The sequence below is a fragment of the Lineus longissimus genome, chromosome 8, assembly GCF_910592395.1.
Source record: "Lineus longissimus chromosome 8, tnLinLong1.2, whole genome shotgun sequence".
Classification (NCBI taxonomy): Eukaryota; Metazoa; Nemertea; class Pilidiophora; order Heteronemertea; family Lineidae; genus Lineus; species Lineus longissimus.
The window spans coordinates 15,828,715-15,844,312 of record NC_088315.1 but is presented as its reverse complement, the minus strand read 5'-3'; the positions used below and the strand labels follow the sequence as shown (position 1 = coordinate 15,844,312).

General features: G+C 42.9%; 1 protein-coding gene across 1 annotated transcript in view; it reads right to left on the bottom strand.

The window, feature by feature from the left end:
* LOC135492161 (E3 ubiquitin-protein ligase rnf213-alpha-like) overlaps nt 1-15,598 on the bottom strand; it is a 113,796-nt gene that overhangs the window by 79,615 nt on the left and 18,583 nt on the right. The window contains exons 13-22 of the mRNA XM_064778394.1: nt 7,170-7,244; nt 6,859-6,971; nt 6,418-6,553; nt 4,212-4,401; nt 3,661-3,877; nt 2,383-2,532; nt 1,970-2,081; nt 1,613-1,754; nt 1,066-1,240; nt 322-381 (exon numbers count right to left, since the gene is read on the bottom strand). Of these exons, the coding sequence (XP_064634464.1) occupies nt 322-381; nt 1,066-1,240; nt 1,613-1,754; nt 1,970-2,081; nt 2,383-2,532; nt 3,661-3,877; nt 4,212-4,401; nt 6,418-6,553; nt 6,859-6,971; nt 7,170-7,244 (1,370 nt within the window). The remainder of the gene's footprint in view (nt 1-321; nt 382-1,065; nt 1,241-1,612; nt 1,755-1,969; nt 2,082-2,382; nt 2,533-3,660; nt 3,878-4,211; nt 4,402-6,417; nt 6,554-6,858; nt 6,972-7,169; nt 7,245-15,598) is intronic.

The following is a 15,598-nucleotide window of genomic DNA, read 5'->3' as shown; positions in this document are numbered from 1 at the left end:
TTTTATGTCATGTATCATTGATAAATGCATCTATGATAAAAATTGGGCGATGATCAAGCCCTTAGTTCAGGAGATATAGTACTTTTAGTGTTTTTGGTTTTAGCCACCTGATTCTGATGGGCAAACCGAGAATTGGACCGGACCGAAGCTTGGTCTCCAAGGTGTCATTACATAAGGGTACATGTGTACCAAGATTCAACTCAATAGTTCTAACAGTTACGAAACGTGCCCTGCTAACGGACGACTGCGGACAATTGACGCGTTGATCCAGCAGCAAAAAAATTTGAAGCAGACACTGCACACCGAATAAAATATTCTTACCTGTGGTTGAAGTAACTGTGGTGTTTCCTCTGAGACCATCAGAGAACGTGTGGCAAAGTCCTGTCGGAATGATACAGAAATGTGTACATTCTAGCTTTGCAAATATCTTATAAAGTACTGAGGTAAATAACAGGCACGTAAATAAGAGACAGAAACTTGTTTCTGTGGTATTTCCATTATCGTCGCAGAAGCGTGGTAATCAAGTGTCATCAGCGTGACGGCAGAAAAATCGATAACTGCACCAAGACGTCACAGGGTAGATCCATGGCTCCAGGAAACGCCTTACTAGTGCATCGTTCCACATGGAAAGGATCGACGAATGGAGAGCTAACTCAGGTCGAGTCAGAGTCAACAACGGAAAAGCGCAATAATTCAATCAGATTTAGATTTTTTCTTTCTTTTTTGTGCAAGTTGTTGACTGCTTATGTAGAATATGAGATGACTGGGCTTCCGACCGCTGGGTAATATTGCCCTTAATAATACCAATGGTCCTTTATAAAGACCAAGAAATTTTAAATAATAAACTTTTAGCATAGATGAGGTTTTGTTTAAGTCTACAACACTGGCACAACCCTGGTGTGTGTGGCTGTTGGCCACTACATTTTATGCTCAATTCCAAAGAAGACACACAATATACTTCAATATTTTAAAATCACGACTTTGCACACCTGTTTTACACCTCAGAGTATGTCTACCGGTATCAAAGGAAAAAATTTGCAACACTACTCATGGTCAACCACCTACCTTCGACATCTGAACCATGAACTTGACCACAAAGACTGCAAACCCAGGTAGATCAGCCTGGACAGAATCAGAGCAGAAAGCAGACCTCTCTGCATCAGCTAGCTGAGTGTTGAGAAAAGAGGCAAAGTTGTGCAACTCGGACCAAGATGGGTCACCATTCTCGACACCACAGTAACTGAAGGAAGAAAGTACATGTAGAAGTATTGCACCTATCAAATTTAACACTACCTGTGTCATGACATTTTCAAAAGGACACTTTTTGATATTTTTCTACCAAAATCATGGTAAAAAACACATATCCCTGATAGCACGCTATCTCTGATAGCTCACAAAACAGAAAATGAGACATTACACAGGATATCTACATTTGAATGCTGTCTATTCCAAATATCAACTGCCTGGATGAGGCAGGCTGGGTGGCAAAGTATCTAAACCTCCCAAAATTATACCACGTTGGCCATTGAAGTTCCCTCACATAGGATATGGATTCTTGAGGGTGACGTACTATCATCTAAAAAATTTGAAGAGTATAGTATAATAGGCATACTCTAAGAGCAATTCCAACCACAAGAATGGTGGACATGGCTTCCTTTCTCCTGGGGTCAGTGTCTTGAGTTGATGGTATGGCCTAGTGAACTCTTTGCTTCTGCATATATCGTCATAAATGAGTGACACATGACCTAAGGAACCTAAAAGAAACAGAGATGTACATCTAAATATGCAAAAGATAAACTTTTCGTAAGAAAATTTAAAAAAGTACTTTTTTCCAAGTTTGACTTGTAATAAACCACACACAAGATGAGAACGGCAGTGTCAAAATCGTCTTGAACAGTTTAAGTATTTAACACTTGACAGATGAGACAAGAAAAATGGCACTCGCATTTCAAGATGTAGCTCGGCCTACCTTCAAGTTTAACTTCATTCCTGAGTATAGACAACGTTTTTTTAGGAGGATGACAGGTAACACTAGGTAGAATGTTCAGCATCTGATGGACATATTGGACCTTTTCATTTCCCTTAAGAAAGGCAATTGAAAATAAAATATTTAGTTGTCAGTTATTATCCACTTTGAAAAAGTATTTAGAAAGGTATGTCGGTGGCACAAGTGTGTTTACAGCATTTTACAATAGTTTTACCTACGCTGGGCTTTTACTTGCCTAGGCATAGGCATTGCATACAGCTTTAAGTTAAGTTGTGAACAGCGAGGAAATTTTGTTCTTGAAAAACATTTTCTAAATCATGGAACCATGATTGAACTGTACCCAGTTGCCTGGGACAGCCCAGTATAGACTTGTCACCACAAAATACGCTACTTACAGTTGTTCTTTGCATTTCCTGCCGCAGCAATGGCAAATTCTCAATCATGTACAGGTCAGAGGGATGGCGTCGCCAGCATCTCCCAGAAGCATCTTTCACGCAGCGCAGGATGAGCATATTGAACAGGACATGGTCGACTCCTTCCACAACCTGGAATGAATCTCACCTTTTAAACACAACAATAATACAATTGCTGGACGGTTAAAACAACAGGACCGGGTTGAGATATTTTAGTTATCATGGTTATGGGGCAGCTTGTACAATACTTGAAGGCTCATCACAGTCTACCACAAAATAGAGGTCAACTGCATACACATCTATGGTCACAATTTAACTGATATCTTATCAGTGCAGCCACTCAAAAGAATGAAAGTTTCATCCTAATAGTATAGATGGCGACACTTTCGAATGGTTCATGGACCATGGACCATTCAGTTAGAAATTAGCTCCACTATTTGTTATTGGTATCGACTGTTACCAACGGGCGGCGCACTGGCCGAAAATGGCAGCCACAGCGAAAGGGTTAATGAAACTACGTGAATCCATTATTCCTTGACAAAAAAAGCACGCTGATCTAATGCGATGTAAATTATGTCTCATAAGCCTTTATAGGCTGGCTATTGTATATGTGATACTGAAAAAAACAAACGTATACTATACACCTTTCCAGAAATGGGGCGCCGAGTGTCCGAAATAGTGATGTCATAAGGGGAAACTAGGCCTTATGGTGGAGGGACAAAGGAGATAGTCATGGTTGACCAACACACTTGAATGCCTTTAATGACGGACAAGGGGAAAAAAGTTAGTTCCAATGCAAGCCACCAATTTCGGGAAGCATGTATAGACTCACTCTTCTAACACTGGATCATTATCTCTGGGCGTAACTGCCCCAAGCACAACGCACATTGAACAGGCCAAGGCCCCCTAAATATCTGATTGGCTCCGGGGCCTATCTGCCTGTCATTCTGAACCTTTGCTGTGAAATCGACACAAAAAACGGCACGAAATGATGTCATGACCTTCAGAAATGTTTGACAACTTGGTGTCGCCCCCACCCCCCCTATTGGCTATCTCGATGGAACAGTGTTGAATGGCATCGAACGACAAAGGCATTATATCTATGGGGGCTTGGCTTGCATATTCCAAAACGGTCTTATATCGGTGAGTCTAGAGTATATACACCCAACCCCATGAATTCTCAATGTGAAATAAAATATATTTTGATGCGCCTCCACTGAAATGATCAAAATGGTCCAAAAGAGAGGTTTCGACACTCACATCATGTCCAATGTCGATGTGAAACAATGTTGGTTTCATCCGTTTCTTGGTATTGCCCCGTTTTCCTAACAATTTCTCTACCAGATCAGAATCGGTCATGTGTCTTTCATGAAGTCGGACCGTAATGGCCTGGCCACCAAGAGCTTCACTCCGCTTTTTGATGAGCAGACTTTTCCCGACACCAGCCCTTGAGGACTTGACAAGGCGTACAGACAATCTACAAGAAAAAATATATCATCACATCATTTTCTGCTTTAAAATATCAAACTATAGTCATGTAGAGTTGCTAAATTTGTTTTGTTCAAGAACTAGAATAACAAACAGACGCGAAGTGAGTTCATTGATAGCCATCTCGAGATCATATCTGAAAACCTCTCAGCACCTCACTTGATTCATGTCGCCTTCATCACTGCCTTGAGCGTACTTTATTTTCCAATAAGTATGTTTTTTCCAAATAAAATTAACAAAAGCAGGTAATTTAACAGTCTACATCTTGAACATGGTCAGACATTTTGTCCGACTCCCCCCAAAATGGTAAGTAGCATAATTACTTCTCAAATTCGACGCCTGCAGCAGAATTCCCTCTACATGATTTTAGGTCCTTCTGAAACTGCTGATGTAGGTAGGCCATTACTTTCACACTTGAATATGGAATTAACGGTCTCCTGTCTCTGTCAAGAGCTGTAACAATACGCGATGTGTCTTCTCTCTCCGTGGAGCAAATGATCACCAGTCTGAAGTCTGGAAATGAAATCATAGTTTTTTGCTCACCTCTAAGGAGCTTATACGATATCGTGGTGTCCGTCGTCCGTTAGCAGAGCACGTTTCATTACCGCTAGGGCCAGATGGCTAAAACTTGATGTGATGGTAGCTTTGGGCAATATGCCCAGTAGAGTTTTTCTTCTTATCGCGATATGATCTACTTTCTGGCCTCCAGGTGGCCATCTTGGAAGTTTTTTGCCTTTCTGAAGCTAATGGTTTTACGTGAAGTGACGAAATTTTTATGGTGTTGACCTACTTTTCAAGGTCACAGTGGTCGAAGTTCACTAAATCACCGATAAGTGGCACGTTTCGTTTCTATTTGAGCTAGAAGATTCTAAACTTGTGTGGACATATATCTAGGGAGCCTCTATTCTACCCCAAAAATTTGTCCCACTCGGACTTCAAATATGGCCACCAGATTTTCAGTCAAATCCATTGACCAATATGGCCACCAGGCGGACATCTCATTACCAGCTATGGCAGGCCTAGCACACTCTGTTTTGAATAGAGGGAGACTCCATCTTTCCTATTGTTTGAGGTTGGACAGGTGTGAATTAATCTGGCAATTAGCCTCCTGTGCATGCAAACACTAAAATGTTTGGTTTTTGCTAATTTAGGGGCAAATAAATCGGCCAAAAGTGTTGAAAGCTTCACAAATGATTGTCGCAAGGAAGTACTTTATGATAGTTTGCGAAATTTTGATTAATTCTAGGTGGAAAGTAATATTTTTCGCAAATTTGTTGGGAAAAAAATTGAAAATCCTCCAATTTTCAGCCCCCCTATGGACACTATGAATTTTTCTCCAATAAAGCTGAAATCTTGGGAATATAATCCTAAGAGTTATATCAACCACGTCTGAAGTCGGGAGTTTGTATCAAATGTATAGTTTCGGAGCTAGCGCAGCTAGAAAAGCCCCCAAAACCCAATTTCTCAGGAATTTACACTACGGGCTACGAGTGAAGCATTACAGATTTACCAAAATTTTCAACCTATAGATGGACCCATCGAATTTCCATCCAAATCACTCCAAATTTTGCCAGTAAATACCTAGACATATATAGAATTGTGTCAGAAGTCGGGAGCTGGGATTATTTTAACACCCCGCCCAAAAAGCCAACTTTATTGATATTTGCTATGCATTTTCCATTAGGCTTACCAGGACCAATTAAGCAGGTGCACTAATTGGCTTGCTTGGCTAGGCCCGCAATAGCTGGTAATGTTGAAAATTAAACAAAGTACTATTATTCCGAAACTAGTGATGATCGGATTGCAACCAGACTTCATGTAATTATGTATCTATGTACTCTTATGAATATCCCTAATTTTCAGTCAAATCCCATGACAAATATGGCAGTCAGGCCGCCATCTTGAAAACCAACGAGTCCTATTACTCCTAAACTGTTGAACAGATGTCAACCAATTTCCATGTGACATGTACGTTTTTCAATAACCCTGAAATTCAGTCAACTTTATAACCAAAATGCTATACTCAGATGGTATCGGTAATTTTTTTTTTGTGCCATTGAGCCGAGAAGAATAATATTATTCAATGGAATCAAAACTGGTGAAACTAGCCAGAAACTGTTCTCCCCATATCCACTGCAAATGACATGCATTACCTTACCCAAGGTGAGCATATGGTCCCTGGACCATTTTTTTAGATCAAACCATAACATTGATGAACCTAAATTGAACAGTTACACGTTGTTAACGTTCCTGACAAAATGGCGGACTGACGTCAGGACATTCAACATTTGTGATTTCATTGTTTGTGACGTCTGATGGAAAGGTGGATTCGAACAGACGTCACAAACAAATGTGGCTTTGTTTTAGTGCTTCTTGAACTCTGTCTGACAATACCTCATGAAAGTTATCGAATGGAGTCAATAGCTATAGCTAGAACAAAGTTTAATTCTAACACTGCCAACTTCACCCCCAGTAGGCAATACCAGCCCATTTTTTGTCCAGCATCAAAATTTTCAAAATGATATCTACCTGTTCTGCCCTTGATGTAATTATCCAGTGACTTCTCTACCTGGTCGCTGACATCATAATCCAAGAGGTCTGCATTTACGAGGCAGAATATCTTCATTTGTTGATCTTTCACAGCCCGCTGCCAGAGGAGTTCAACCTACATAAAATAACACAAACTGATTAAAAGATACATGTACCAACTTAGTCAAATCAAATCTAGTGCGATTAATCAGTGACAAAGAAGTCTGATTACCAGGTTCATCAGAAGGTTTTTGGGTTCGAATCACTGAAGGACAACCGCTGTGTCCTTTGAGCAAGACACTTCCATTGCTTCGTAATGCATGTAATGCAAATCTGAGGAGTCTTTCTGCTGAAGAAATGCAGAAGAAAAGAATGGCTCACGCAGTCCAAACATTTTGAAATATAGTCCCTCATCTGAATTTATAGACAAAAGAGGCTAACCTCTTCAGCTGTAGTTTGAGCTGTGCACAAGAGGACTTCATCATCACTTGGTAATTGTACATCTTCAGGTTTATCACCCATATACAGGCTCAGAGTAGTGTTGTACACGTCAACTGAAATGGTACAAAACCTTATTAAAATTATATCTATAAGCCACAGCCAACAGAAACTATCAACATAAATGTTTTTGTAATCATTATTTACTTCCCTTGATTTTATCAAATAAAATTTGAGAAGCCATTTGGAATTAATAATACTTTTAATTCTAAGTCAGAAACCTTCGATCTAAACATATGCAAAGAAGTACCTACCCTCAGGGCAAACAATGAGATTGGGCCGTCCCTGCTTCAACACGCGAGGGAATGACCTCTTGATCACAGTGTTTTCTGAAAACAAAACATAACATACAATAAATGCATACCACTTGAAGGGGACTTTGAATCAGTGCCACGATTAACAGAAGTTGGGGAAAAAAAATCAGATTTTGTATTTTGTGTCCAGTTATGCATTCAGAGTACAGCTGATCAATTGCAAATTAAGTGATGCATAATGAAATGGCAAGGGCCATTGGGCTCACCTCTCTCGCAGATATGTTATTATTTTCACTTTTAGCCACCTGTTGGCCAAACCTGGATTCAAACCGGACCAAAATTTAGTCTACAATGTTTCAAAACTTAGTGCTACATACAGTGGAACCTCCCTTAGCGGAAACCTCTCTATTAAGGACAACCTCTCAACTAGACATATAATGCAATCGAGGCGAATCACAATGTATGCCCCCGCTCTGAGGGCACCAGTGTCCACAGGCCCGTCACTAAACTGGTTTTGAAGTTATGGGGTGTAAAGGAAAATATGACCTCTTGCTGGCCATATTGAATTTCAGAGGGCAACCAAAATCGATAGGGAACCTCCCCCAATCAACCCTATTAAACCATAGAATTTAGAGATCAATCGGGATACCTGTTCTTGAGTTATAATCCGGAATGGGAAAGCCAAGATGGCCTATTGTTGGCCATATTGAATTTCGGAGCGCGCTCAAAATCGATAGGGAAAGCCAATGGGAAAGCCAAGATGGCCTATTGCTGGCCATATTGAATTTCATAGCGCGCCCAAAATCGATAGGGACCCTTGCCCTATCCACCCCAATTCACTATAGAAATTACAGATGAATCTGGCCACCGGTTCTTGAGTTATAGTCCGGAATAGGTTGCGGCGGACGCGGCGGCGGCGGACACGGAAACCAGCTGAAAACATAATGCCCCACCTCAATTTCCTTTAGCTAGGGCATAATGATGATGATGACGATGAAATCCCTTTTGCATATTGGCGATTACGCAGCATGAAATCCAAATGTGGAGAAAGGTCTTTGGTCTTCAACCAACAGCAGCTGGCAAGCCAATTTTCAATTAATTCATGATTGATACGTAACAAGATGGCGGCCTGGGGGCCATATCGGATATCAGGTGGGGCCAGAAAATTATACAGCACCTCCCTTACCCTAGGCGATCATACCACAGAAATATCAGCTCCCTCACACAAGTGCTTCTGGAGCTGTAGGTGGGAATGCTAAAAATCCAAGATGCCAACTGACGGCCATCCTGGATTTCGTATTGCGCCCAAAATCAGTACGGAAACTCCCCTACCATAGGCCATTACACCACAAAAGCTTGAAGTCTGTCGGACATGTGGTTCTTCAATTAACAAGCGGAACGCAAAAATCTAAGATGGCGGCTGGCGGCCATATCTCGATTTTGGAACGTGCCAAAAATCGATAGGGAACCTCCCCTACCAAAGACCAATACACCACAAAAGTTTGAAGTATGTCGGACCTCTAGTTCTTCATTTAACGATCGAAATACAAAAATCTAAGTTGGCGGTTGGTGGCCATATTGGATTTTGGATCGCGCTTAAAATTAGTAGGGAACCTTCCCCACCATAGACCATTACACCGCAAAAGTTTGAAGTCTGTCGGCCCTCTAGTTCTTCAGTTAACAAGCGGAATGCAAAAACCTAGGATTGTGGCTTGCGGCCATATTGGATTTTTGAACGCGCCCAAAATCAATAGGGAACCTCCCCTACCATAGACCACTACACCACAAAAGTTTGAAGTCTGTCAGACCTCTAGTTCTTCAGTTAACGAGTGGAATGCAAAAACCTAAGATGGTGGCTGGCGGCCATATTGGATTGTGGAACGTGCCCAAAATCAATAGGGACCCTTTGACACACTAGGCCTCCACCCCCTAAAAATTTCAAGTCAGCCGAAAAAGGGGATCTTGAGTTATAGTCCAGAATTCAGCGTGGCGGCGGCGGCGGCCGTAAACCACCCAAGTACATAATGCCCCCACTATGGCGGCGGCATAATTAAGGACACTAGGTTTGGTCCAAATTGGTTGTTTCCATTCAATTTGACCTCTCTAATCAGGACACCTCTCTACTAAGGTCAGCACTTGTCAGTCCCGAGGGTGTGCTTAATAGAGAGGTTCTACTGTATGTACCGAATTCAGGTCAATAGCTACGTGCCACCATCGGCTTATTTACGCTATTTGACCTCTTTGACCTTGAAAAGTAGGTCAAATCAAAAACCTCAAGACATCTAACCCGTGTAACCATCCAAAAGTTTAGTGGGAATAAGAGAAACTACTCAGCCCGGAAGGCTGCCTTTACAAGTTGCGTCGATGAAACTTCTATCACCGCAGAAAGAAACTGTTGAGACTTCGAGAATGCGCCTTACTGGTGAAGCACTGAAAGTTGTTGATGGATTGGGGTATTCAGCTTCTGCCTATGAAGTTGCCAAGGATCGCTTGGAGAGAAAATATGGAGGCCAGAGAAGGCAGCTCATCTTGAGACTGGACGAACTGGAGAAGTTCAAGCAAGTCCGTGATGGGAATGCAAAGGATCAAGAAAAGTTGGCAGAGTTATTGGACATCATCACAGTCAATTTGAAGGATGCGCACCAGGAATCTGAATTGGGCAGTGGCAGTTTGTTTTTGTCCATACAGCGGAAACTGAGTGAGGTTCTCCTTGCACGCTACCACAGATGGGCCTATGACAAAGCAAAAGAGAAAACTGTGATGTCGCTTCGAGAATTCGTCGAAGAAATGAAGAAACCGAGTTTCAAGTCAACGCCATGGAAACCATCAACGGTGTCAGGGATTTTGCCAAGAAAGACCAAAGAAAAGATAGGAGCTTTGTCACGTCACACAGTAGCACAAACCGTCAATCACAGTCTCAGTCGGGAGCCATGGGAAAATACACCAGATCATGCAACTTGTGCGGTTCGGAGCATGGAGCATGGGAATGTGACAGCTTCAAGGCAATGTCAGTGGACCTGCGGTGGAAAACAGCTAAGGAAAAGAAACTTTGCTACCAATGTCTTAGTGGTAATGGTCACAGGGCAGAGAAGTGCCCCAGGACACGGCAATGCAAGATAGATGGCTGCAAACAGACACACCACCGGTTGCTGCATGGAAAAGCAAAGGGAGCTGAGAGTCGTCAACCCTTGGAAGCGAGTGGTAACAACCCAGACACGGAAGAGAGCACGATGGCTACAGTGACATTGGCATCAAAGAACTCAAGTGAAATTGCGCTGAGAATTGTTCCGGTCATAGTGAAGCATGGAGGGAAAAGAATAAAGACTAACACCTTGTTAGATGATGCAAGTACCTCAACATATATAGATGCAAACTTAGCTGCAGAACTCGGAGTTCAGGGAGAAATTGAACAAACCACAGTTAACGTCCTCAACGGAAAGCTGAAGACATTCACCACCATGTCAGTTGAGGTGGGAATAGAAAGTTTGAACCGACAGGTGGATTTGAAGATTTGGGCCAAGACAGTTGATAAAGTAACGGGAGATTTGAGAACTACAGACTGGTCTTTGCAACATAGTCAATATAGCCATTTGAAAGATATCCAGTTCCCAAAGATTGGTAAGAGGAATTCAGTGGACCTCCTGATTGGCGCAGACTACAGTGAGCTACACCAAAGCATTATAGACGTCATTGGTCGACCTGGTGAACCCACATCAAGACAGACAAGATTGGGATGGACATGCATTGGTCCGGTAGGGACTCCCTTGGGCCAAAAGAGGGAGGCAACCAACATGGTCTACAGCTTCTTCACTAAAGATCCACCATTGCTGCAGGAAATCAATGATCAGCTAAGAGCGTTTTGGGAGATAGGGAACATCAGCAAATTGGATGAGGGACGAACCCCTTTGAATGAGAGTGACCGAAAAGTGCTGCAGAATGCCAGATCATCAATCAAGTTGGTGGAGGACAAGTATCAGGTGGCCATACCATGGAAAGGACAGCTGTAACCAGAAATGGCAGATAGCAGTGAAATGGCAGAACAGAGGCTGATGTCAACTGAAAACAAGCTGCTATAACACCCAGAGATCGCCAAAAGTTACTGTCAGATCATTCAACAGTATCAAGGAAAGGCCTACATAAAGAAGATCAAGCAGTCAGAGGAAGATCGGGATGATGAAAAGAAGAGTCATCAGTGGTATTTACCACACTTCCCAGTATTACGCAGACAAGGCAAGACAAAAGATTTATATGGCGGGACCTCGACAGGACCAGAGATCCAGAGACATTCGAGTTCCAGAGACTGGTTTTTGGAATCAACAGCTCACCATTCCTGGCACAGTTGGTTTCCCAAGAGCATGCAAGAGCCCATTGGAAGCAGTACCCAAGAGCAGCAGAGATTATCTTGAAGTCAACCTATATGGATGACAGTCTAGATTCTGTAAACGATGATGAAGAGGGTAAAAAGCTGTACAGAGACTTATCAGCATTGTGGAAAGGAGCTGGGATGCATGCCAGAAAGTGGTTTTCCAACTCACCCGAAGTTTTAGCCATCATACCAGATGAAGATCAATTCAGAGATCAATTCGGAGGAGGGATACTTGCCATCAGAAAAGGTCCTTGGAGTGCTGTGGAAGGCTCAAGAAGATGCTTTCGCTTATCAGCTGACACCCCCTGCTGCTGATCTCAAGCTTACAAAGAGGAGCCTTCTGCGATTAATAGCAACCATTTTTGATTCCCTTGGGCTGATGTCGCCATATGTTATCCAAGGAAAAATCATCATGCAAGATGTGAGGATGTGTGGCGTTGAATGGGATGAGGAACTGCCGGAAGAAATTGAAAAGAAAGCTTGGGATTGGATAGTTGAAATAACAGAGTTCGCCAGGGCCAGGATTCCTAGATGCTTACAGCTAGCTGAGGAGACGACTGGTTTCCAACTTCACACCTTTGGCGATGCCTCGAAAGATCCATATGTGGTGTATGCAAGAAGCATCTATGCGAGTGGAATGGTGGCCACACGGATTGTAGCATTCAAGACCAAAGTAGCGTCGTTAACCTCTGTGAGCATCCCAAGACTAGAAATGATGGCGGCTGTGTTAGGACTTCAACTCAATCTGAGCATTGTAGCAGCATTGGATAACAATGTCAAGGAGGTGAATTTTTGGAGTGATAGCCAGAACCTCCTCTGGTGGATAAAGAGACCAAGCAGAAAACTGAAACCTTTTGTTGCAAACCGAGTAGGCCTGATACAACAACATACAAACCCGCAACAGTGGAGATATGTGCCAACCAAAGAAAACCCTGCAGACCTGCCTTCAAGAGGAGTACGAGCAAAGGACTAAGTGGAGTCGAGCCTATGTTGGGACGGCCCGGAGTTTCTTCAGAGGGATCCATCAGAGTGGCCAGAGAGAGTTGTGGAACAGGGCAATGAAGTCCAGGATGAAATGAAGAATGAGAGCAGCTACCTGAGTCTGGAAGAAAAGAGCAGCCTGAAGCAAGTTATGAAGCTTGCAGATATAAGACTAGATCCTTCCCGATTCTCGAGCTGGCAGAGATTGACACGTCTTCATGCATGGGGGCAGTGGTTTATCGGAAATTGTCAGGCGACCCCCACTGAGAGGTAGAAAGGAGAACTAGAAGTTGAGGAAGGCAGCTGAGTTACTCTTGATTAGACAGTGCCAGAAAGTAGCCTTTGCAGAAGAGTACAGCGCGTTATGCCATGGAAGGGAGCTGCACAAGTCCAGTCTGATAGCAGGCCTGACGCCAAAGTTAGATGCTGATTTCATCCTTCGTAGCAACGGTCATCTAACCTATGCTGAAAATCTGTCTTATGAAGCCAAGTTCCCGATCATACTTCCGAGAAAACACCAAGTGACCCAGTTATTGGTGAGATTCTACCATGAAAGAGAAAATCACGTGGCTGGAACAAACAAGATCCTGTCAGAGATGTCAGCCAAGTATTGGATTATAAGAGGCCGAGAGGAGATCCGGGATAGGGAGGCAAAGTGCGCAGCCTGTGAACGTAAGAAGACAAGAGTAGCATCACAATTGATGACCCCCCTGCCGAGGACAAGAGTGTGCCCACCTATGAGAGCCTTCTAAGTTACTTCCTTCGACTATGCTGGACCGTTTCTCACCAAGCAAGGAAGAGAGAGAGTACAAACTAAAAGATACCTGTGTCTATTTGCCATGCCTCGAGAGCAGTACACTTGGAGATGGCATATGCTTTAGACACCAACTCATTTCTCAATGCCTTCAACAGATTCACTCACCGTAGAGGCGTCCCAGTAAAAGTAACTCTGGACAATGGTACAAATTTCGTTGGGGCTAACCGAGAATTGATGGAATTGATCACCCAGCTGGACCAAGTGAAGATGACAAAAGATGGAGTGATTCGAGGGATAAAGTGGGTGTCTATAAACCGAAGATCGAAGACCGAAGATCGAAGATAGAAGACCCACCCAAAACTATAAAACGAAGATCCCCCCAACTATAAAAGGAAGACACTAATGTCAACTATAAAACGAAGATCCCCCCATCTATAAAAGGAAGACCCTAATGTCAACTATAAAACGAAGATCCCCCAACTATAAAAGGAAGACCCTGATGTCAACTATAAAACGAAGATCCCCCAACTATAAAAGGAAGACCCTAATGTCAACTATAAAACGAAGATCCCCCCATCTATAAAAGGAAGACCCTAATGTCAACTATAAAACGAAGATCCCCCCAACTATAAAAGGAAGACCCTGATGTCAACTATAAAACGAAGATCCCCCAACTATAAAAGGAAGACCCTAATGTCAACTATAAAACGAAGATCCCCCCATCTATAAAAGGAAGACCCTGATGGTTTTCATTCTCATGTTCAGTTACTGCACAGTTTGTTTTCATTTTCGGTCCATGCTACATTAATGATTTGAGAAAGTAAGTGTACCGGGTACTACACCAGTCGTGTCTAGCCTTAGCAGCTTAGTGGCACAGTTTACATAAGGCGGGGAGCCCCGTACCTGTTACCATGCAGCCGTGCTCCAATATGACCTAGTTTCTCACTGTACTCATCATAGCCAGCCCTCAGCTTCGTCCAGAAGCTGTTTCTATGTGCATGTGTGTGTATCGTCATAGGCTCCCAGCAGGTTAGTTGATCACACGGCCAATATGGAATTGGTCCTACATACAGAAAAACAATCCAAACGTGCACGTGCAGGCGATGTCTACATGGCACTTGCCTGCTAGTTTTCATTGACATTGATTTTCAGGATTCCCTTTATCAGTTTTCAAACATGGCTTTTAAATTACCAAAATTGAATGTGTCAGGTAAACAGAAGTGCGAGACATTTTTCAAGAAATTCAAATGGGCCGATTTGAGTGTCGTAGAAGAGATCGGGCAAGGAGCTTACGGGACTGTGTTTCGGGCAAAATGTACGGGTAATACTGTTTCATATGACAACCCCGTCGTCGTTAAAAAGGTTCACGGCGACACAGTCAATGTTGAACGCAACTTTTTAAAAGAGTGTCGCCTGCTTAATGATATGAGCCACCGAAATGTAACTTCGTTTATCGCAATGTGTGAGATGCCTTTCGCGATTATGAGCGAATATGAATGCTTTGACTTTGCGCCGTTTGGCATTGATAAATCGGTAAATAATCTTTCCCAGTGGTTGTGCGTGATTGACTCTTTGGATGACATCAATCCATTATTAAATTTGTTTACTCTCGTTGGCAGTGATGCCATTAGTGGCCTCGCGTATCTTCACGGTAAAGGCGTTGCCCACCGCGACATTAAGCCAGCGAATATATTGATATCCAACAAGAACTACAGTTCACTGGAACCATCCAGTAAAAGATTCATGGAAGCATACGAGTTCTCTCCATTATTATGTAAGCTAACTGATTTCGGGGAAAGTCGTTCAGACATTGTCCAAACCAACACGGTGATGAACGCCGGAGCGACAACTAATGTACAGAGGGGGTCACTGCCATTAATGGCTCCCGAAATTCTAGTGGAAGAGCTTCGTGGGACCAATGCCTCACTGGAAGATCTCAAGAAAATGGATATATGGGCAATGGGGATGACTTTGTACACTCTCATTAATCCCGACCAGCCCTATCCATTTAGCTTGGAATCTAAAGAGGAAAATATGAGAGGTCAAGACCTCTACAAGAACCTTGTGGCTTCAAAGCTGAGGGTCGGGCACCGGCCTCGTCCTTCACCAAAATTCGAATTCTTGCAGAGGACCAAGTTGGCAAATTTGTATCGGATATACAAACAGTTCACCTTGCAAGACCCATATGCAAGGCCCTCCGCTGAAACATTGAAGCAAGCTTTTTTCATTGTTGACGACGTGGAGTTTATGTCTCTCGGAGTAAGCCAAGCTACCCCACAAGAGAACCATGATCGCATCATAGCATCAGCACTGACCCGTGGAGAA